The sequence below is a fragment of the Plectropomus leopardus genome, chromosome 19, assembly GCF_008729295.1.
Source record: "Plectropomus leopardus isolate mb chromosome 19, YSFRI_Pleo_2.0, whole genome shotgun sequence".
NCBI classification, from domain to species: Eukaryota; Metazoa; Chordata; class Actinopteri; order Perciformes; family Serranidae; genus Plectropomus; species Plectropomus leopardus.
The window spans coordinates 2,483,476-2,505,503 of record NC_056481.1 but is presented as its reverse complement, the minus strand read 5'-3'; the positions used below and the strand labels follow the sequence as shown (position 1 = coordinate 2,505,503).

The 22,028-nt window shown below is 40.3% G+C and overlaps 5 protein-coding genes across 5 annotated transcripts; 2 read left to right on the top strand and 3 right to left on the bottom strand.

Moving 5' to 3' along the window:
- Nucleotides 1-461: 461 nt before the first annotated feature.
- LOC121959257 (UDP-glucuronosyltransferase 2A3-like) lies at nt 462-3,916 on the bottom strand. Its single transcript, XM_042508490.1, has 2 exons — nt 3,856-3,916; nt 462-2,438 (listed from the first exon to the last, which is right to left on the bottom strand). The coding sequence occupies exon 2, from the start codon at nt 2,428-2,430 to the stop codon at nt 832-834; it is 1,599 nt and encodes a 532-aa protein (XP_042364424.1). The 5' UTR covers nt 2,431-2,438; nt 3,856-3,916; the 3' UTR covers nt 462-831.
- Nucleotides 3,917-6,052: 2,136 nt separating this feature from the next.
- Nucleotides 6,053-9,740, top strand: LOC121958850 (endonuclease domain-containing 1 protein-like). Its single transcript, XM_042507996.1, has 2 exons — nt 6,053-6,360; nt 7,295-9,740. The coding sequence occupies exons 1-2, from the start codon at nt 6,085-6,087 to the stop codon at nt 7,913-7,915; spliced, it is 897 nt and encodes a 298-aa protein (XP_042363930.1). The 5' UTR covers nt 6,053-6,084; the 3' UTR covers nt 7,916-9,740.
- Nucleotides 9,741-10,307: 567 nt separating this feature from the next.
- Nucleotides 10,308-11,342, bottom strand: LOC121959267 (DELTA-stichotoxin-Hcr4a-like). Its single transcript, XM_042508504.1, is given in 4 exon segments — nt 10,308-10,709; nt 10,711-10,849; nt 11,015-11,135; nt 11,243-11,342. Coding segments are annotated over 3 exon segments (552 nt in total). The 5' UTR covers nt 11,119-11,135; nt 11,243-11,342; the 3' UTR covers nt 10,308-10,400.
- A 1,820-nt stretch (nt 11,343-13,162) lies between these two features.
- Nucleotides 13,163-15,185, bottom strand: LOC121959371 (bryoporin-like). Its single transcript, XM_042508645.1, is given in 4 exon segments — nt 13,163-13,457; nt 13,459-13,720; nt 14,106-14,270; nt 14,934-15,185. Coding segments are annotated over 3 exon segments (534 nt in total). The 5' UTR covers nt 14,210-14,270; nt 14,934-15,185; the 3' UTR covers nt 13,163-13,289.
- A 4,217-nt stretch (nt 15,186-19,402) lies between these two features.
- On the top strand, nt 19,403-21,989 carry LOC121959370 (galanin receptor 2a). The gene is made up of 2 exons (XM_042508644.1): nt 19,403-19,892; nt 21,235-21,989. The coding sequence occupies exons 1-2, from the start codon at nt 19,552-19,554 to the stop codon at nt 21,872-21,874; spliced, it is 981 nt and encodes a 326-aa protein (XP_042364578.1). The 5' UTR covers nt 19,403-19,551; the 3' UTR covers nt 21,875-21,989.
- The last annotated feature ends 39 nt before the right edge of the window (nt 21,990-22,028 follow it).

The following is a 22,028-nucleotide window of genomic DNA, read 5'->3' as shown; positions in this document are numbered from 1 at the left end:
CCAAACAAACATATGAAAACACTGAACTTAATGCGTGTTTGATAATTATGTAACACGTCTCGTCCTGCAGGTACTGGCTGAGCAGACCTGGACTGGGGACTGAGCCTGATGACTGGAAGCTGGACGACCCTCTGGGAGAGGACTGTGGACACATAGACACCAGTGAAAACACACTGTCGTCCTGGATGGACGGCTCCTGTAATAAATCTTATAGATGGATCTGTGAAAAAAAGGTTTAGATCATCCAATTTTCCTATTGTACATATAGCATTAAAACAGTGATTTAAAGTTATATTGATGTATAATAATGATGTATACAATTGCGTCTGAGTGGTATGTTTTTTTTTCAAAAATAGAACCATTTCTAGTCAGAGTTGAGTTTTTCATTGCTCTATTGCAGTAAATAAAGACAATATCTACCAAGCACATTGTCTTTTCCTTTTTTATTTTCATTAAAATTTTAATATGTACAACAGACTGCATTTTCTTTCTGTTTGAAAACATTTGAAGTGAGCAATATGCAACTCTGTTACAGAATCTGGGTTTATGTTTGAGCCAAATCTTTGTGCTCCCATTCAGTAGAGCTGCTCATGATTGGTCGGACGGGTGTTTTGGGAGGAAACTCCCCACCACGGATATCCCATGGATGTATTATAGGGAAGTCTGGGGCCATGGAGGCAGGGCCTCGTTCATTTCTTCTCCATTTGCTGCTGTGTAATCATAACAATCATGCTTATTATTCCACTATGTACATTTGTTGAAAATGTTGATACCACCAGCCCAATCCTCCTTCATTTTAATAAGCACTAATCTGATGTGAGGAGTCCGCAACTACTCCTGCTTGGTTTTTCTTCTCCTGCACACTCGAGTGCAAATGAATCGTATCGATCCAACTACGATGGCTGTCAGCGTCAACAAGACTGCTGCCAAAAAAGATATAACATCCACACTATGATAGGCATACCAGGGCATCTTAAAAGACTCGGTGCGTAAATGTGACGCCCCTTTGTGCCTTATCACAAACTCAATCCAATAAATGGCTGTTTCCAGAGGATGCATCGGTTTGTCCCGATGGAGAGCGGAGAGACGCTTCATGTTGTTCCTGTAGGAGGGGTTATGAAGAACTTCTTGTATCGCTTCCAGAAAGTTCTGACGAGTCAGATTGGTCACATCGACCACCTTAGCGGCTCCTCGCGCCTCCAATCTCAAAACGTTCTCAAACTGGTCAAACAGAAGCGGCATTCCTATGATCGGCACTCCATGGTAGATGGACTCGTATATCCCGTTAGTGCCACCATGGGCGACGAAGGCTTTAGCCTTCGGGTGACCCAGGAGGTCGTTCTGGGGCATCCATTTCACCAGTCGGGTGTTGCTGCCTAAATTGTTTGGGGGCTCACTGGCGTGCCTCCATATGACCTTTTGAGGAATTTGGGCAAATGCAGCAGCGATTTCTGAGGTAATTTCTAAAGGCAGGCCTTCAACCAGTGTGCCAAGAGACATCAGGATGAACCCATGCTCCCCTGAACTCTGAACAAACTCCTCCAGCTCTGTCGATAAAGGCTCAGACGGCTTACACTGGAAGCCCCCAATGTAGGCGATGTTTGGCATGGTGGGTCTGGGGAACTCAAAGACAAAGTCCACCCTCATGAGCCAGATGTCCGCTCCTTGTAGAAGGTGATAGAAGTTGACATCTGGACCAAAGTACCTGTCTACCAGCTTATCGTAGTGAGGACATACTATAAACTTGTCGATGCACATGTTGAGAACATAATAAAATGTGTTCTTGACTCGTTCAACAAAGTTCATCTTATCCGACACGGCGTATCCTGCAGTCGGGACATAAGACCATGGACATGGAGCCACTATAAAATGCCCTTCTCCGCTGGTGATCCACCTCACGTTAAAAACAGTCGGCAGCTTAAGTTCATGAGCCACCAGGACTCCAACCGGCAAACCCGGGTCTATAAGAACCATGTCAAACTGAGTGTCACGGATACTCTGCAATAGAGTCTTGTTCTCAAATATCTCGACCCCCAACAGGCTGGCTTGGTGGTGAATGCTCGACAGCGAGCCAAGCATTTCCCAGTAAAACTTCATGAAGGCGACAGGAGATGACCCCTGTTTTTGGATTTCTAGCATCTTGACCAGAAAGGTCACGAAGAAGTCCTGCTCCTCTATGCTGATGGCTTCCGGTAAGGTGACGGTGATGGAGCGGTAGTGTGGTGCATTTTCTTTGATGTACCAGCTTGTGGCGGTTCGGACCACAGTAACCTCGTGGCCCCTGGCGTGGAGGCTCTGGATCAGCAGGTTCATGTTGACCCAGTGGCTGCCATCCACTGGGAACACCAGGATCTTTCCTCCCTGGACATTTGTCAGGAAAGACGCACTCACCACCAGAAGCAGAAGGGAACCACCTGGAATGCGCCCCATGGATTAACCTTGAGATAAAGAACAAACATTCAAGTTAAATGTGAGAAACTGCAAACTTATGTCATTCTTCATGTGTGAATTATCTCTTTTGAATTCCCTCCAACTGACAAACCTCTTTAAATATGGCATTAAATAGTAAGACTGCACACATTGTGTCAAATTTGGGCATCTCATTAAGTTTCTACCAGGGATGAAGCGGTAATGGGACTTATGACGTGATACCAATAATTCTGATATTAGATTTTTTGGCCAATAAATACAACCAACGATAATAAGCGTGTTGCCATGGTTTCGCTCCGCCAGTACTACAAACACTGCATTTTGCTTTGTGTCAAACTGCTGCTGCTAGATAACAGAGCGGAGCGAATGAACAAACAAAGAGAGAAATAATACTAAACTCAGCGCTCCTGTTGTTTCTCATCATTGCTCTGCTGACCAGCCTGCACCGTGACACCTGACGGCGCTGCGGACTGAAAATGAAAGTCGGGCTGAGTTCAGTCCGGTGTCTCTGATTGTTCGCTTTGCTCTCATTCTCCCCGGTGTTGGCTCTGTTTTATTTTCCACCGCTCTCGTCTCCACGATGACAGCCATGAAGCAAAGCAGAGTCGGCGTGGTGCCGCTCTATCTGTTCCTGCCCTCTGAATCCAATCTTACACTCTGGCGCTTTTCTTCTAAGACACAGAGTGTAAGTAAGTTCATTACACATCACTCATTTTGAGGGAAATTGGGAAATTTCAAAGATACCCTGGCTGCCAAGTATTACCGTTTGTGTGACGTTTCAGGACAGCAGAAAAGGCAGAAAGCACTGAAACAATATCAACAATTGATGATTGATGTTTTTGGTGTTTTTGGGGGACCTTGAGCTGACCAACGTGTTTCTTTAAACATAGCATTGACGCATTATTATTGCCATTACAGTAGCTGCCAAAAACTGATTTAACAAGGAAACACTTCAACTACCTTGTAATGTATAAAATTGCTGCTGCGTGTTGCCAGTCTATAAAGCCTGCTGTTGTTATTCATGTTATTTTGTTCAATTTCTGAGATGTTTTTCCTGCAAATTTGCATCCTGTGGCTTAAATTTACAGATGAAACCAGAGAAAACCCACAGTGCCTGAAATGGTCAAAGTCTAGAGTCCATGTGCTCACTAATGCCTGCTTACTACGGTCCGTAATCTCATCTGCATTCAGCAGAGACGTGCTAACAGGCTAAAAAAACACTCAGCAGGGTCTCACTTTACAACACACAGAGGAAACATGCCCTCAGGTTCACTTTCTGCACGTTTATTGTTGTAAAAGAGGACTCTAACCATGTGCACTCAGAGTTATTTGAGTTCTGCACGAGTTGGCAAAAGTTTCCTCTGTGCTGCAATGAAAGCTTTTAACTGAGCTGTTAATGTGCTGCAGAAAAAGGAAAAGTTTTACCTTAAATCCCTGAAACAGTGGAGAAATGTTGAGTCTGCTCTGGACAAGTAAAGCCCAGCGCCTGCACGAAAAAGAAACCACACTCCAAACCGATTATTGTGTTACATAAGGAGGAGTGGGTGTTGGGGGAGGAGAGTGGACTCCAGTTTGTGTTTTTTGGAGGGGAGGAGAGGAAGAGTTTCAAACAGAGCCCACCCAGTTTCTCTGTGCTGCACACGCACACACACACACACACACACACACACACACACACACAGACACACACACACACACACACACACACACAGGAGGGAAACACTACACTTTAAAACAGTTTTTTTTGACCTTGTGTCCTGCTGTGACCTCCACAATGCGCTCATCCTGTATAAAAATGCTTCCACTGATAAGAAAAGTATTTAGTAAAGGTAAGGGAAGTGTACAAGCAACACGTCTTTTTTATGTATATAAAAGCTGTAATCACCTACAACTCAAAAACACCTTCAGGAAATGTCTTCAAAATTTGACACAAACATTCACTTTGACGCAAGGATGAACTGATTAAATTTTGGTTGTCAAAAGTCAAGGTTACTGTGACAGGGTTCCCACACATTGTCATGGGCTAAATTTCAAAACCTTTTCATGACTTTTCAAGGACATCCACTTTTTTTGCCCCACTTTCTTTTTTAACATGTCATATTCAAACTCTATTAAAAATAATTTAAGGAAAAAAACCCAACAAATTTTCTAATACAATTTCCAAAAATCTTAATAAAAAAAATACAAAAGGAAGAAAAAAAATTCCCCCCAAATTTAAGAATTTTTTTTACAAACTTTTTTCTTAGAATAAAATGTAAGAAAACAAAACAAAACAAAATCTCCCAAAATGTTTAAAGTTTTCAATATAAATTGCCAAAAAAGATTTAATAACAAAACAAAACAAAAGACTGAAAAACACTATTTTTTTTTTTTAAGACAACATGGGCCTTCAGGCATTGAGGACATGTTTACATTAATAATTGGTGGCAAAATAAATCCAAAATACAGCTATATATGCCCCTATTACCCAAAAGTACTTAAAAAAATAGTTTGACAAGACTGGTGGGAGAGGCGAAACTTTGGGAGAAAATGAAGAAACCTCTGTGATTAAAAAAAATTAAAAAGTAGAACAATGAGGTGGTCAAAGGTCATACTGACCTTGCATCAGTCTCATTCTTGTAAAAGTGATTTCTCAAGAAAACCGTGAAGCAATTTCCTCAAATTTGGTACACACTTGGAATCAGCTATGAACTGAGGCTGTGACAAACCGCCACAACTTTCACAGCTGTCACTTTTTTCCAAAAAAGCCCTTAGCAAATAAGCATCATTATCACAGACAGATTGCTTTGAATACACATACTTCACAAATATGATTCAATAGCTTGCTCATTTATGACCATATTGACTTCAGCCACTTCTCGTGTGTCTGTGACATCCTGTCATAACTTTCACAGCTGTTTGTGGATCAGAAAATCTCTTATCAGCTTTAACAGTTAGTTAAACAGACAGTTAATTTGAAAAATGCACAAATATGCTATTTTGCCTTCTGTTTAATATTCCTTGATATGTGAAGAATGATTCGATCTGATGTTTTGCTCTGTTTTTCAAAAAATCATTGCATTAACTCTATCACTATCACCTGATTCCTGGACTTAAAGGATAAGTGTCTTTCTGAATTTTTCCTTTTAGTCAACACTTTCCAAAAAGACGATAAAACCAATAATGTGTTCATCTGTCGGTCAACACTGTCACTTCTCTGTTCTGTCTATGAATTTTCTAAAACAGCTGCTCACTGCAGTTTTCATCAAGCCTTCCTTAAAAAAGGAGGAAATGGTCCTTTTGTTTGGGAGTATTTTCAGCAGCGGATTTATTTGCGTTCATACTCACCAATGTGACACTGGTTGTGTTGCTGAGTAGTTAGTAAAGTAATGTTTTAGTTTTCCAATGTTGTAGTTGTGACACTGTATTTTCTTGCTTCTAAATTCAAGCGAAAGTCTTGTGAATCTCCTTCAAGGTGAAATTTATTGAAGTGCAACAATCCCATCAAGCAGATTTGTTTCCTGTAAGAAAAAGACGACTGAAACTACGTAACTTCTGCTTTCACTGAGAGGTCATGTGTTCATGAAAAAAGGAGAACCGCTCTCGGCTAATTCAAGCCTCATTTCACAGAGAGTCTGCATGGCTGCAGGACATTTACAACCGTCAGTTATCAAAATGTCATGTTTCTACGCTCTGTTCGTCCTGGCTGTCGTTGGAGATTGGTGCATGTGTGCAGCTGATGTTGGGGATTTCGCTCCATGCCTGCAGTTTTTCTACAAGTCGTGGCCTCCTAAAGGTCTGACGGGGACGCCGATCTGCCAATGTTACTATAACCAGTACCGCTATGCCACACTGTACAGTCGACCTCGCCGCTCTCCGTGGTTTTCGGCTTATTTGTACTCTGCACCAGAAGGAAAGAGACCCACCGCATGTTGGAAGTTTGAGCCACAGGTGAGGAAATACTGAACTGATTCATAGATTTTAAACCATAGCTACTAGTACGACATAAAATAAGTAGGCTATTAAAGATGTTTTAATTTTGAAAGTTTGTGATAAACTGAAGAATGAGGGATGAATTATTTTCCTTCTTAAGCTAAATAAAATCTTTAAAAACTCTCTCGGATCAGCTGGAAAATGCAACGTCACAAAGCTGTAAACAGGGATTTAGGGGAGCATATTGGCAGAAATAGAATATAAGAACTTTTTTTTTAGTGCAGTGATGCTCAACTTATGGTCCGCAGGCTAAATTTAGCTCTTTATATGGTGCCAGCTGGCCCACCCCCAACCCTTTTCTAATTAACAATAAAAAATTTGTGATCCACACTGGGAATTTGTTTTGTACATTTTGAATACGTAAGGTGCCAGAAGGTGAAAACGATATCAAAAAGAGCTTCTTTTTTTTTAATGCCAGTGGAGGATCCCCTGAAACCCCCAAAAGAAGCTCCTAATGTTGTAAAATCAGAGAAACATTCTAAAATCATAAACATCCTAAAATCCTAGAAACGTCCAGAAATCTATAAAATGTCCTAAAATCCCACAACAGTTCCAAAAATTTTATAAATGTCCTAAAATCCTATATATGTCCAAAAACCTAAAAACATATTAAAATCCCAGAAAAGTACTAATATCCTAGATTCGGCCTAAAATTTTGAGAAATCCTAAAATCCTAAAAATGTCCCGAAATCCTAGTGATGTCCCGAAATCCTACAAATGTTAAAATTCAAGAAAAGTCCTAAAATGTGGGAAAAGTCCTGAAATGCCAACAGATATCCAGGATCCTGGGGTTCCCTATGGCTGTAGACTCTTAGAGGTGTCCACATATTTTTGGCCATGTCGTTTAAAAGCAGCTTCATTCATCACTTTCACTCTCTCGGCTCCATAACAGTTAGCCTACCCAGAAGCTGACGGCAACATGATCCCGTTCCCTCCAGGCCCTCTGGACCAGAAGGTGGTGGACAGCCAGGGAGTGGACCTGGACTACATCCACTCCAACTTTTCTCGTGGCCACTTGAACCCGAGCCTCCACCACCAGAGCCACGAGGACCGCTCAGCCACCTTCACCCTCACTAACGTGGTCCCGCAGAAGGCGGGCTCTAATGACGGGCCCTGGGAGGCCCTGGAGCAGACTGTCAACAAAACCTTAGCAGCCTACTGTCTCGGAGAGGCGTACGTAGTGACCGGCATCATCCCGTACCAGGGCGGCGAGCGCTGGATCAAGAATCACCGCGTGGCTGTGCCGGAGTACATGTGGTCCGCCTACTGCTGCCCAAAATACAACAGCAGTCTTCCAGAAGAAGTGAAGGATGCTTTTCCCACGTACGCTGCTATCGGACGCAATGACCGCAACAGCACCGAGGAGATTGTACCCGTTAGCCCGACGACGAAGAAACAGTTCAGAGGATACGACGTGAGAAAGATGCCACTGGAAACACTTGAAATGCACCTGAAGGACAGGTTCGGGACTGTCGTCAGTGTTTTCTATGAGCAGTGCTCCGAGTCAGACTGATCCTGCAGGTTTTAGACAAAACTACTTGACTAGGACTGTAAAAGATTGAGGTGATGGTTCAGGGACCATAAAGGACTGCTGTTTCCCCAGACGATGTTTAGAAGCAAAGGTAGGAGGAAAAAAACGCAAAAGAATCACCTCATACCTTCAGCATTTCTGTGAATTTTTTATAAAGTTAACGGAGGAACCAGCACCTTTTCATCTTAAGTCGGCAGATGTTGCCACTTAAGACCAAGAGTTGACCGTGACCAGAGCGTTCTGAGACTGAGACAAGACCAAAGTAGGGCAGGACCGAGCCTAGACTGAAACTACATTAAACAATTTTCCTCAGATTATTAAGAAATACTAACAAATACAAGCAAACACTGACACCGACTTCTAACCGAGTTTGATGCTGTCTCAGTAAGGCCTTTTTTTTTGTTGTTTTGCAGATGAATACTCTGTGGTTGAGGTAGCCAAACTTGATTACAGATGAATTAGCATCTCTCTGTAACGATGCATTGCGAGGCAGTTATAAAAAATATATGAGTTCGACGTCCCAGCGCCATGTCCGAGACTAGAGACAGCTCGCCGACGTAAATAAGACGAAGCAAAGGCTCCGCGGCAGGCAGGTCTGAAAGAGTGTGGCAGCATTTGAGCTTCCTCAAGTCCTCAAGATATCAGAAAAGACAAAAACAGAAAATACGGCAAGAGGGTGTTGAACTACACAAATAGTACAACAAAGATGATGCAGCATGTGAGCCGCTTCGTTGTGTGGTGCTCCGGTCAGCCCCGCCTACGCAAGTTACCCTTTAACAACGAAAAAAAACCAAAAATAAAACTACACAGCCAAACCACACTGTGGTTTTGGGGACACTGTGTATTTCCAGAAACGCATTCATTGCATAGTCTGTGTTTTGCATTTCTACTCTACCTCACAAATAAAAAGGGATTCTTTGATTTGATATGGAAAAGAAAATTCTAGTATTATGTATAATTGTTTGTTTGAAGTAATTAATTGAATATTTTTCAGTCATAATTTTTCTATAATCTCATTTTTGTGTTTCAAAAAAATTGGGGGGAAATCGTATTGTGAAACCGGTATCGTGAGTTGAGTGAATCGTCACATCTCGAACGACCACACTGCTTCTCTTCGTGTCGTCTTTGTGGATCTGCTCCCACATGGGTGAAGGATGGCGGTCGTTATCGGTGACAAAAAAGCAAACTACAAATGACTCGCATGATTGTCTCAAACTGAAGAAGGGTGTTTTACGGCCAGTCATAGTCATTATGTTAACTGATGAATCATTTGGGATCTCAATTAAAAATCTGCTGCGTTTCAGACTGAGACAAGAACATTGTGATGTTTAGAAAGAATAAACTGGCCATTTTCTGAAACTAAACGCTCCGAATGACAATATTTTTATATAGAATTTGGAAGAAATGTTGTTGATAGTTTACAGAATTAAACACAAATGTTCATTTCACTCAAACACATACGTACATATAAATACTTTAACTACAGAAACTGATAATTTTGCAGTGTTCTCTGAATTTTTTCCAAAGTACTATTTGTATATTATGGTATTCCTATAAATGTGTACATGGACCAGTAGGTGGTGACCTTGTGCAATAAACGTCTGTGAGTTCTGCTGACTGTAAACTGCGACGAGACGATCATTAAGTCTTAACTTTATAGAATTCAGAGGTAATTCAAAGAGACACCAAACCTCATTATTTTGGTGATAAATTTGTTTTTTGTCTTACTATTTATCAAGAACTCATCATCTTTAAAATAGATAAATAAATATCATTATATTTATTCCATGATGTTTAATTATTTTGTGTGTGCATGTGAAGGGACACCAAACCTCATTATTTTGGTGATAAATTTTTTTTTTGTCCTACTATTTATCAAGCACTCATCATCTTTAAAATAGATAAATAAATATCATTATATTTATTTATCTATTTTAAAGATGATGAGTTCTTGTTGTCATTTATCTTTTGTTGTATTTTACTGTAAAATGTTAATTTGGGGTTTTTTGTTTGTTTTGTCTTTGCTTGTGTTATTGTTGGTTGTTTTCAGGTTGTTTTCATGTTTGTATAAGCCTCTGGCTTCCTCTCATGACATTTTTTAGTTTTATGTTGTTAAGTTTCTTTTATTATATTTTTATTTGTGTTTTTTTATTGACTTGATTCTATTTTGTATCATATTATTTCCTAAAATATCAGCTGGTTGATGCTCTCTGAACATATATGTGCTTTAAATAAAGAATAAAAACAAGTTTATAAAGAGCAGAGATGAATCATTTAGACAAACACAATCTGGTTTGACCAGTTAAAGTTCTGCCAAGACTTTTTCATTTTGCAATGATGACTAAGACACAAGTTTGTTCATATCAGCCTGGATTTTTTGCATGAACAGGTGGTACAGCAGCACAGGTGCACAAAGGGTAAATCACATCTACCACCTCACACCGGTGTGTCAAAACTGAATCGCGCATTACAGATGTTGTCCGTGTGGACTGAAGAGTTTGTCCCACACCTCCACCTTCATGATAGCCCTGCCCAACGGGGACATGGTAGCCTTGATGTCCACATTCCTGCCCTCATATGTGAGGCTGCTGCCATTAGGCTTCTCCCTCACAAAGCCCGTCTGCTCTTTGTTGTAGTACATCTCTTTGTACAGCCCTTCGTTGCACTCCTTGTCCGGGTTGAAGATTCCCAAGGCCAGCCAGTTCTCGTACAAGTTGTAGTCGTAGGGCACAGAGAACATGATGGCTATTCTCTCTATGGCATTGTCTTTCCCTGCACCTAAGCAGGTCATAGGTCAGGACGCCCACTGCGCCGCTGGTTGAGGTGCTTGTCTTTGTGAAGTTGCACAACTCTTTTCTCATGGAGCGCACGGTGGGCTCGGGCGGGCTGTGGACACTACCACTATCCAGGTAAACCCTTTTTTGGAAGTACAAAAAAGGCAGAAAAGGGGATAAAAGTCAGATCAAAAACTAGCTAATGAATCTTTTAACCTTTTTTTTTTTTAAATCAATTCATGCAAAGGAAATGTGCTCTTTTTAAAAAAAAAAAAAAAAAAAAATCTTGCCTTTTTAGTACACTTACTTGGGGTCGGCGAGGCAGAAGTTGCTGGTGAGGTTGGTGAGCTCAATGGTGATATTTCTTCGGCTTTTCATGTTAGCAGCCAAAGCTTCTGCTGATTCACTCATATTGCTGCCGGTACGGTCTGCAACAGAGCATGATTACATTATTTTACAATGCAGTGGAGCCTTTTAGAAAAGATGCACCAAACAATATTTGTCAGTAAACTTCCGAGTAATAAAACCTGCTTACCTGTCCGGATCACAGGTGTGCTCTTCACTCACTGTCAGATTTGAAACACTGGGTTCACTCTTTAGATCGTTTCTGTCAGAGACCTTAAACCCATCCCGAAACTGTCTCCACCCACAACACGTACCCTCCCTGACGGCCACGGTCTTCGCCTCAGGTATGTGCTGCAAAAGGAGGCGTAAAAACAGGGTGTGCCCAACGACTACTGTGGTATTTTTTGTGTTTTCACAGTATTATTTTTGCCAAGCTACAAGCCAGTTTGTTGGGCTTTGCATGACATTGTCTCATAATTCAGTGTCTCCTTTTGCGCCACACCTTTTGTCTGGTTTTGCTGTCTGCATTAAGAAAGCATGCTTCTGCGTGGCATGCTGCAGCCTGAGTGGGTTTATTAGGATACGTTTTACTTAAAGTAAAGACAGATTGTTGATGTTAATTTGTTGATGTTATTTTAACCTTCTGAAAATGTTCCTGTGGTTTTTCAAATAAAGATGATGCAAAACAAATATTAGCGCCTCGTGACTGTATGCCTCCGCACACCAGTCAAGATGCAGTTACAGTTTACAACCATGTCATGTCAACAGTTCAGTATTTGACCAAATGTCTCCCCTTCTGCATCATGATGCTGACCTTTTGGATATAAAATGTCATCACTTCATTGTTTTATGCTATTAGACTTTTGAGTGAAATTTTCATCATCATCACCTTATGAATTCTGTGTTATTGGGATATCACGCTCAGAATGAGAGAATGAGATGGACACAAGGTTACGGTGACCTTTGAATGCTAAAATATAATAAGTACATTGCTAAGTCCAAATAGATGTGCACTGAATTTAAAGAAATTCCATCAAGGTGTTGTTGAGATATTGCACTCACAAGAATAAGACGTACACAAGGTCACAGTTATATCACTGAGTCCAAGTGGACGTTTGTGCAAAATTTGAAGATATCCCCTCAAGATTTCCTTAAAATGTCACACCTACAAGAATGAGCTGGATGCAGTCACAGTGACCTTTGAGCACCAATTTATTATCTTTTCAAAATTAAATCCAAGTGAACGTCTGTGCCAAATTTGAGAAAAGGCCTTCTTGAGATATCACACTGAGAAAAAAATGGACAAAAGCTCACAGTCACCTTTGACGCCCAAATTCTAATGAATTTTCATCGAGTCCAAGTGGATGTTTATGTCAAATTTTGAAAAAAAAAATCTCTCAAGGAGTTTTAAAGATACCACGCTTAAAAGAATGAGCTGGATGGTCACAGCAACTCAATTAAAATTTCTCATCATTAAATCCAAGCGGACATTTGTGCCAAATCTAAGGAAATTCCCTCACGATGTTCTTGACATATTGTCTTCAGGAAATTGGGATGTATATAAGGTGATAGACCTTTAACCACTGAAATCTAATTAGTTCATTGTTGAGTCCAAGTGCGAAAATTCAAGGAAAATTCCCTCAAGATGTTCTTGAGATATTGCACTACCACAGTGACATCTGACCAGCATAATCGAATTAATTTATTGTTGATTCCAAAAAGACGTTTGTGCCAAATTTGAGAAAATTCCTTCAAGGCATTCATGAAATGTCGCACTAATGAGTATGAAAAGGACAAAAGCTAACAGTCGCCTGACAATCAAAATTCTAATCAGTTTATGTTGAGTCCAAGTGGATGTTTGTGCCAAATTTCAAGAAATTCCCTCAAGGTGTTCTTAAGATATAACACTTACAAGAATGAGATGGATGCATATGGTCACGATGATGTTTGACTGCCAATTTATAATATTTTCATCATCAAGTCCAAGTGGATGTTTGTGTCAGATTTGAAGACATTCCCTCAGGGTGTTCTTTAAGTATCGTGTTCACGAGAATGGGATGGACATGGGCGGACAGCTTTAAAACATAATAAAAAGGTCAAGTACAATAAATCTGTTGTATTGTTTTTTATTTATTTAAAGCACCGATACATGGCACGTATGACAAACAGATTGCATGTTTTCAGGAATATCTGCATCTTTATTTTATTCCACACCAGTGCACTCATTACAGACACACTCACAGGTCATCCCTGTCATACAGCTCCAGTTTAATGATTGCCTTGCCCTCATTGGACATGCAGCCCCTCACAATCATCTTCGTCCCCTTGTACACGACCCCCGAGCCGTCGGCCTCGTGGCGTGAAAAGCTGACGAAATCCTTTGAAGTGTACATAGTGTCGTACACGCTCCTTATCACAGGGTTTATCCTTCGGGAAGAGGCCCAACGCCAGCCAGTTCTTATAGATGTTGTAGTCAAACGGCACAGAGAACATGACGGCGATCTGTTCATCGCAGAGCCGGCTTCCCATGTGGAAGAGCTCATAGGTCAGGACACCTACTGCACCTGAGGCCGTGTGGTCATCCTTAGTGAAGGAGCACACCTCGGTCTCACCTGAACGCAGGGTCGGCTGAGGAGGGCTGGAGGTGAAGCCACTCTCCATAAACACCCTGCAGGTTAGAAGACATCAGATGCAATTAGTATTATAAGTTATGTTATATATTTATATGATTATATGACTATGCAGTCATGAGCGCTAGAAGAAATTTTAGGACGTTTAGGACATTTGTAGGATTTTTTTGTAACATTTCAGGATGTTTCCAGGATTTTATTTTTTTTTTACTTTTTTTGATAAACAAGCTTTATTTTGACACCGTGTCATACACTCTGGCACTGGATAAGCTGCTGGATAATTTTAGCAATCCATAAATTTTACTGTTTTGTAAAGAAAAAACTTTCTTTTACAAATTCTTTAAAAATTGTCTCTAACAATGACACTATTTATCACAGCCAGAATCTTAACAAAAAGAATTCAGTTAATAAAACATTTCTTACTTTGGGTTGTTGAGGCAGTAGATTTTGCTGACGTTGGTGATCTGTATGGTGCAGTTGCGGTTGGTGGTGAGGGTGTGGGAGTGGGCCTCTGCAGTGTCGTGCATAGTGGCGGCTGTAGACGGCTGGATGGCAGGAGGAGGAGAAAAGAGCTGTAAACGAAAGAGACTGAAAATTATTTAGTGTTTGTTAAATTAGATTTTGCTGAGAAACCTCTCTGAAGATTCTTCATGAAACAGAGTCAGGTAGAGTCATTTGTCTGGGCCTGATGTGGTTAATCTTCCTGACACATACGGCTTAGAGGCGTGCAAACAATCCACCAAAACACAAACTGACACTTAAAATGCATCCAAACATTACATCACTCATGCAATTCTCATTTCCCCTTCTGATCAAGTTTTCATTCCTGTGTGCAATTATATTTATTTTCACTTCACACTTAGCACACTACTACACACCATGTGTGTACTAGTTTTTCTGAGCGCAATATTCTGTGTAATCTGTCCCTATAGGTCACACTGGTATGTGGGACAGTAAACAGAAGTGTATAATATTCTTTATTCTTGCTGTGAATATTCTTTGTGTATTGCACTGTTTTGCCATGTCTATTCTGATTCAACCCTTTTTCTATCTGTAACCTGCTCTAACAAGTGAATCTCCCCAGTCAGGGATCAAAAAAGTCTTAAAATGCTTTTTTAAAATCTTGACTCAAATAAAGTGCTAAATACATTTCTGCAGAAATTTACTAAATTTACAGCTAATTTGTATTTACAGCTAGATGTTCTATCCATATTCAATACTGCAGAATTATCTCAAAGTAAATGTACTTACTTTAGTTTATGTGGCACACACGAGACGGCACGGAGTCCTCTGACAACAGGTCTGGGTTTGGTTTGGAGACAAGCCTGAAGCCACGCCCTCCCAGGTGCAGTCACACCTCACACACCGTGAGATCCGACAGCAGGTGTGTCTGAGCTCACCTGAAACGTCACGTAGCTTTTCAGTCTGCAGCTCCAGTAAAACACACTGGAGTACAGAAACATCAGGTCAAGTGTCTGATGAGAATTAAAAACTCTGATGGCACAAGATGGAAAATTACTCATCACACACGTCTGTCTGCTGGACTGTTTGTGGGTGAAAATGAATGTTTTACAAAAATTTTAATAGTCAACAGACCGCGCCCATTAGACAGGCGATACATCACATGATGACTCAAAAACCTCCTGAACTGGTTTGTATGAAAGAAAGCATTCTGGCAGATTGCAGTGAATTATGGTTCATAGCTAATTTGTCACCTGATGTGGTTTGTTTTTTTTTCATTTAAGTTCATCTGACATTGACGATTGAGAACAACCTGATGAAACAGACTTCTCATTGTCTTTATGTTCTTTCAGTACGTGGAACCCGTTCCAGCATGCACTGAATGGAGGTGATGGGTAACAGCTTAACCAGTTTTTAATCATTCAAAGAGAACAGCAAACAATATGACAATCACACAGACAGAGAAAGTACTGAAGAGGCCAAGAGGAGCAAGGCATCAGGGGGCAGAACAACCAGAGATGCAAAACGACATTAATGTAATACAAAATGACCGCAAAGAGATGCAGAACAGCCAAAAAGCAGATCAAAATAACTGCAAAACTATGCAAAATAACACGTGGGAAACAAACAAAAAAGAGGAACAAATCAACCAGAGAGAGATGCAAAATGAAATATTACAATATTAAATGACTACAAAGAGATGCAAAACAACCACAGAGATGCAAACCCACTACAAAGAAATGCAAAACGACTATTTGAATATGCAGAACAACTACAAGGAGATGTGAAACAACCACAAAAATATGCAAAATAACTAAAGAGCAACACAAAACAACCAACAAGAGATGCAAATCAAATGAAAATATGCAAAAAGACCAAAAAGAAATGCAACACGAGAAAGCAACTCAAAATTACAAAAAGGTGACACAATGTGACCAAAGAGATGCAAAACAACTATGAAGATAAGCAAGATGACTACAGTTATATACAACACTACGATTAAAAGATGCAAAATGACTGAAAATGTCACAAAACAACCAGAGAGGTGCAAAACAATGACAAAGATGCAAAAAGACCAAAAAGAGATGCAAAACCACAATAAAGCAACTTAAAATGACAATAAAGTGACACAATGTGACCAAAGAGATGCAAAACAACCACGATGAGATGCAAAAATGACTACAGTTAGATGCAAAACTACCACAAAATGTCACAATACAACCAGAGAGATGCAAAACAACTACAAAGATGCAAAAGACCCCAAAAGAGATGCAAACAAGAAAGCCACTCAAAATGACAATAAAGTGACACAATGTGACCATAGTGATCCAGAACAACCATGAAGAGATGTAAAATGACTTTAAAACGATGCAAAAGGAACACAAAGTGACACAAAATAACATCACAGAGATGCAAAACAACCATGGAGAGATGGAAAACAGCCATGAGAAGGCTCACAATGACTACAAAGAGATGCAAAACAACCACAAGCACAGCAATTCGAAACAACCACAGAGGGATGCAAATGACTACGAATAGACACATAAGGACCACTTAAAGATGCAAAATGACCAAAGAGAAAAGATAAACACAAGAGAAAGATAACGAGAAAGATGAACACAGCTACAAGGAGATGCAAAGAGACTACAAAGTGACACAGTAAGACCATAAAATGAGCAAAACAGCCTCAAAGCAATTCACATTGACTGTAAAGCGACACAGAATGATCAGAGAGATGCAAAAAGGTCAGAGATATAAAACTTGTCAAACATGCAAACACACCCTCTGCACTGTGCCGCAGTGCAGCCATGCTCCGTCGCAGCAAAAAAAAACCCTTAAACCTGCCAAATCTTACTCATCCAGCCGGTAGAACAACACACTTTCACCACCACTTTCATCACAATATGTCTTAGCTGTCTGGTTTTAATCGCATCTGCAGATCAAATCTGCCCCATTTATCTTTCTGTCACCTTAGCAACATTTCAGATCAATAAAAGAACATTTTATCAACATTTTTTAATAAAGTAAATGTTCACTGGTAATAATATATTTGTGTTGCTTCAATATCTGCTTCTGATATTTAATGTCTGCAAAGCCTTTACCCTTTAAAAACATGGGCAAAGTATGCAGCCAAAGAGGAAATGACCACAAAATGAGCAAGAAGTTAGAAAATTGTTATTATTATTATTATTATTATTATTATTAAAATATATGAATATTAAAAAATAACTGCAGTTAAAAAACAGACAAGGAAAAGAACTGGTGCTTAAAACATATTAATTCTGCAACATAATTTTAAATATTTGATTATGATAATTCTAAACCTTTTTTTCCCCTTGCATATTTCTCTTTTTTCTCTGGACATTTTTTCCTGGCTGAAAAAAATATTTAAAACAATATATAAGAAAATTAATTGGAAAATAGTTTTAAAACAACAACAACAACAACAACAACAACTAAAGTAAAGCTGCTCTTTCTTTCCCTAATTTTCTAAATCTACCTTTTTTTTGTAATTCATGGAACATTTTTTTCATTTCATCTCTTAATTATGATTATTTTGAATGCAGTTTTTCTCTAGCTTCCCCCCCTCTTGTCTCTTGACATTTTTCAGTAGCTTTTTAAAAAGAATTTTCTGAATCCACTAATTTCTTGCAATTGGTGCAACATTTCTGGCCAAGCCCCTCATCGCCTTTTCCCATGTTTTTGAAAAAAATGGCACCAATAGGGTTCAAATACGTCTGAAAGGCATCTCAACAGCACAAGAAAAATGATGTCACCCCAGATTTCAAAGGGTTAAAACTCTAAATCATAGAAGCTTATCTTGTGAACATGCAGTGTGTGCAGGATTTCTTCACAATGAGGTAAATTAAATTAATGTCAGATGACAGAGTGACGTCATAATTGCAGCCACTTAATGTCCTTTCATTAAATCCCACTTTGACAGAATGAAAACACCCAAATTATCATGTTTTTTTTCATGTTTGCCCAAATATTTCCCTCTTTAAGGAGAAAAACAACCTGATGAGAAAAGCTGTCACTAACCTGAGAAATGATGATGATCTGAAGATCCATGTTAGGGGAGGACTCACGGTTATTTTGTTAAAGATCAGAAAACATCCTGCAGGATAATCGGTCCTCATCTGTCACCTGAAACACGTCAGCGCCATCTGGTGGTCAAATCCGAGCAGCCACAAGACGCTTTCTGCACGAAAAAAAACATTTTAAAAAATATTTTAATTTCTAGACTGTCATTTTTTATATTATCTATTAGAATGTATATGTACAGAAGAGGGTTAGGGCCAGGCAGGAAATATATATACATATTTTTCATTTCGCACGTCGAGAATAAAATCGAAATGTCGAGAAAAAAGTCGAAATTTCAAGAATAAAAAGCTGAAATAAAATTTCGAGAATAAAAGTCAGCCTTTTGAGATTTACAAACAGCGCACGTGTGACACAGGGTTTGGTGTGCAGGGACACAGCGGTGCAGTGGACCAGTGTAACCACAGGAGGGCAGACTGGTCTCATTCTGACCACTGAGAGAGGTACTCAGATACTCTACATCAGCCAAAGTACTAACACTAAAGTACTTGGTAACAGTAGTAATAGTGGTAATATTATTCTCTGGAGGTTTTTCACAAACTATTTTCAGGAGATACTTCAGAAACAAAGGATATTTTGAGACACAATGACAAAAACTAAATATATATATATATATATATCTTTTCTGGATCTGCTGTTAATACTTTTAAAGATTTTATACTGATTTTTGAATTCGTTTTAGTTTTGAAGTTATTATGCTCTCCATTCAATTTCTCTGTAATTTCCTACAATTTTATAAACACCCTCCAACTTCTGTGCCATTTAAAAAAATATATAACATGAGTTTGAACTGCACAAAGTGAAGGGCTCCAATATTGTCCTCTGAAAACTGTAGAGGACATGTCCCCTGTGTCTCCGTAAATTACGCCCCTGAAGTCCTCCACAGTCTGTATTTTGCAGGGAGACAGAGGCTGGATACTGCACGTTATGTATCACAGTCAGATAACTGTGATACATAAATAAATAAATAGTAAAGATGAACAATAATAATAATAATAATAATAATACAAACATTAAATAAATAAATAGATTAATTAATTAAGGCGAAATGCTTCAACCACCAGAGTCTTCGCTTTACAATAAATAAATAAAGCATTGAAAGTTTGGTTAACACAGTTTATGGTCATCACTTCAGATACGGGCTGCACTTCTGTATGATGACATTAACTCTATCCGGTCTGTCGCTTGTCGCGCTGCGTCTTCATATGGAAATGTTGCGCGCAAACGAGGCGCGCGTCTCCACGAGCCTCATGCCTTTGTGGGCACCTACCGGAGCGCGTGAGCTGTGAATGAATGTGACCCAAAGATGAATCTCTCCTCGGTGAACTCCTCTTCTTGGAAAGCGGAGTCGGTGGTCGTTTCTTTGGGCTTTTCGGTCATTTTCCTGGTCGGCACGGTGGGGAACTCTCTGGTCCTCGCGGTTCTGTTCCGTAACGGACAGATGAACACCAAAACCACCAACATGTTCATCCTCAACCTCGGGATCGCGGATCTGTGTTTCATCGTTTTCTGTGTGCCCTTCCAGGCCACCATCTACACCCTGGACCAGTGGGTGTTTGGACCGCTGCTCTGTAAAGTCGTGCACTTCGTCATTTTTCTCACCATGTACGCGAGCATCTTCACCCTGACGGCCGTGTCCCTGGACAGGTGAGCGCGTGCAACACGCTTCATGAAGTTCACACAATCTGCACAAAAACAGCAAAACACGTGTTAGTGTGAACACTGTGAGAGCACAGCTGATGGCAATTATTTCACTTTTTGAGATGAATAGACAAACGGTGTTAAGATTTTAGCAGAGTGCGTCCAACATGGATTACACACATAATATAAATAATAATAATAATTATTATTATTTATTATAATAATAATAACAAATAAACAAATACATAAAAAATACATTTTTACACAAACACAAATACACAATACATTTTTAAAAATGAATTGATCAAAAAACAAAATGAGATTAGTAAGCCACAATGCAACTGGAATGATAAAAAAGAGATTAAAATAGATAAAATGAAAACTTTGAAAATAAAAAAATATATTTTTATTGCATTTAAAAATACTATTTTACATGCTAAATTGCTTAGATTGACCAGCTTGTCAGGCTGGACATGCCATAAGGGTCTATGATGGTCATTAGCCAATTCATTGTTGTCATCATATTAAAAAAAATCATTTAATTCTTCTATGATCATGAAAGCACTGCATGTAGATACAGCAGCCAGTAGCTCCTCAAATTCTCGCATCTTTGTCGCTGTATTTTTCTATTTCTTCAACTCCATGGCCCCTTCTGTTGAAGCATGACTTTTCTATGATAGAGAAGCACTTATCAACATCAGGAAAAGTTGTGTGGATTTTGGACTGAACGCAGCAGACTGTGAGAGGATCCCCACCAACGACTTACACCAGGCGGCCGGTCAGACCAGAAGGAAGAAACAAAACCGAAGACAAAGAGAGGGAAGAGAGCCGGCATCAGGGCGAGGCTGACCCGACTCGGACTGAGAGCTGTTCCTCTACCGAGCCTTCTTCTGGCTCATGGCCGCTCACAGGAGAGTAAAGTGGATGAGATGTGATTGAGGCTCATTCAGAGAATCAGAGACTGCTCTGCACACATCTTCACTGAGACATGGTTAACCCCTAACATCCCGCATCAAGCTGTTACAGTGGATGTGCTGACCTTGTTCAGAGCCGACCGGACACAAGACTCTGAGGCTAATTTAAAAAAGCATGAACGACAGGAATTGAATGATGCTATCAGCAGGAACAAGCAACCAGATGGACTTTGATTGCAGCTGCAAATTTAAATCAACTCATCCTTCAACTCTAAAGATGTAGCAGGATCAAGGACACATTTTAAATTCATTTTTTAAACTATGTTTAAACTACAGTTTGGTCTCAAATTCAAGAATCCAGAAACCACTTCATGTATTGCACCACGTTGCAGCATCTTAAGCTGAACTTCATGATCATGTTTGTCTTCTTCCAGGTATTTGGCCATTTGCTACCCGCTGCGCTCCAGAGAGATGAGAACACCTAAGAACGCCCTGGTCTCCATCGGCCTGGTCTGGGCGCTGGCGTTGGTTTTCTCAGGACCGTATCTCAGCTACTACGCCCAGATGGACCTGTCCGGCACCGTGGTGTGTATTCCCGCCTGGGAGACCAAACCACGCATCATCATGGACATGTGCACTTTCGTCTTTGGCTACCTCATCCCCGTCCTGGTGCTCGGCCTCACCTACGCTCGCACCATCCGATACCTGTGGACCAGCGTGGACCCGGTGAAGGACATGTCCGAGTCGAGGCGGGCCAAGCGGAAAGTCACCAAGATGATCATCGTGGTCGCCGCGCTCTTCTGCCTCTGCTGGCTCCCCCATCACCTGGTCATCCTCTGCATGTGGTTCGGACGCTTCCCGCTCAACCACGCCACCTACGTCCTCCGCATCCTCTCCCACCTGGTGGCGTACACCAACTCCTGCCTCAACCCCATCGTCTACGCACTCGTCTCAAAGCACTTCCGTAAAGGTTTCAGGAAGGTTTTCAGCTGCTCGCTGAAGAGGAGGGAGGTCAACAAGGTGCACGTCATCCAGGTGGTAAACACGGTCAGCAGCGTGGAGACGTCACACTGAAGACGAAGAGGACGAAGAGGAAAAGCCAACTGAAAATTATGAACCATCAACATCCCCAGAAACTTCCTTTGGGTGACGCAAGGTCCCAAAAGTGTCAATTTCATCAACCTAAACAGTGTCGAAAAACAAACAAAACAAAAAAAGCAGTTTTTCT

Bases quoted from the DNA above. Each gene is read 5' to 3' on its own strand.
- LOC121958850 (XM_042507996.1), top strand. From the start codon at position 6,085: ATGTCATGTTTCTACGCTCTGTTCGTCCTGGCTGTCGTTGGAGATTGG. The intron at 6,361-7,294 runs GTGAGGAAATAC...GCTCCATAACAG, and splicing joins GTTGGAAGTTTGAGCCACAG to TTAGCCTACCCAGAAGCTGA.
- LOC121959257 (XM_042508490.1), bottom strand. From the start codon at position 2,430: ATGGGGCGCATTCCAGGTGGTTCCCTTCTGCTTCTGGTGGTGAGTGCG.
- LOC121959370 (XM_042508644.1), top strand. From the start codon at position 19,552: ATGAATCTCTCCTCGGTGAACTCCTCTTCTTGGAAAGCGGAGTCGGTG. The intron at 19,893-21,234 runs GTGAGCGCGTGC...GTCTTCTTCCAG, and splicing joins ACGGCCGTGTCCCTGGACAG to GTATTTGGCCATTTGCTACC.